The sequence below is a fragment of the Anneissia japonica genome, unplaced genomic scaffold, assembly GCF_011630105.1.
Source record: "Anneissia japonica isolate Jap-2015-1 unplaced genomic scaffold, ASM1163010v1 scaffold3032_len512176_cov184, whole genome shotgun sequence".
In the NCBI taxonomy this organism is placed as follows: Eukaryota; Metazoa; Echinodermata; class Crinoidea; order Comatulida; family Comatulidae; genus Anneissia; species Anneissia japonica.
The window spans coordinates 59,023-59,688 of record NW_022688691.1 but is presented as its reverse complement, the minus strand read 5'-3'; the positions used below and the strand labels follow the sequence as shown (position 1 = coordinate 59,688).

The following is a 666-nucleotide window of genomic DNA, read 5'->3' as shown; positions in this document are numbered from 1 at the left end:
ACCTTATGTCCATGGACAAGCTTTAAAACTACACATATTGATCACCTATTCAAATTACAAAAGAGAGCCTTAAGAATTTGTGATGGTTTATCATTTCAATCTCACACCAAACCTTTATTATTTAAGTTTAATGTTTTGAATATCTACAACATTAATAAATTTCAAACGGCTCTATTTATGTACCGTATTCACAATTTAATTATTCCCCCTCACATTTCTCCTTTATTTGTCAAATAATTTGATAACCATGCATATAACACTAAAGATGCAGATAATTACTTAACTGAAGCTTTCACTACAAATCTTAGACGCAACTCAGCTTTATATACTAATTCCAAGCTTTGGAATTCTCTCTTGATTTCTTTGAAGAACAAACCATCCATTGCAAATTTTAAATCTTCACTCAAGAAGTCTCTGGTCTCTATATATGGTGAGTAATTGCCGAACATGCGCGATCGAATCTTGAATCTTGAATCGCCTACTTGCATTTTATTCCATTCCATATAGTATTTGTTTTATTCATTTATTGATTTACGTATTTATTTATTTACTTATTATTTTTTTTACTATTATCATTATTAACTGTACATATCTTGAATATATGTATATATATGTATATATATATATATATATATATATATATATATATATAGAATATAATATAAC

General features: G+C 26.7%; 1 protein-coding gene across 1 annotated transcript in view; it reads left to right on the top strand.

Moving 5' to 3' along the window:
• Positions 1-292: 292 nt before the first annotated feature.
• LOC117122641 (organic cation transporter protein-like) overlaps positions 293-666 on the top strand; it is an 11,161-nt gene continuing 10,787 nt past the window's right edge. Inside the window, exon 1 of the mRNA XM_033268318.1 lies at positions 293-430. Within this exon, the coding sequence (XP_033124209.1) occupies positions 428-430 (3 nt within the window). The 5' untranslated portion in view covers positions 293-427. The remainder of the gene's footprint in view (positions 431-666) is intronic.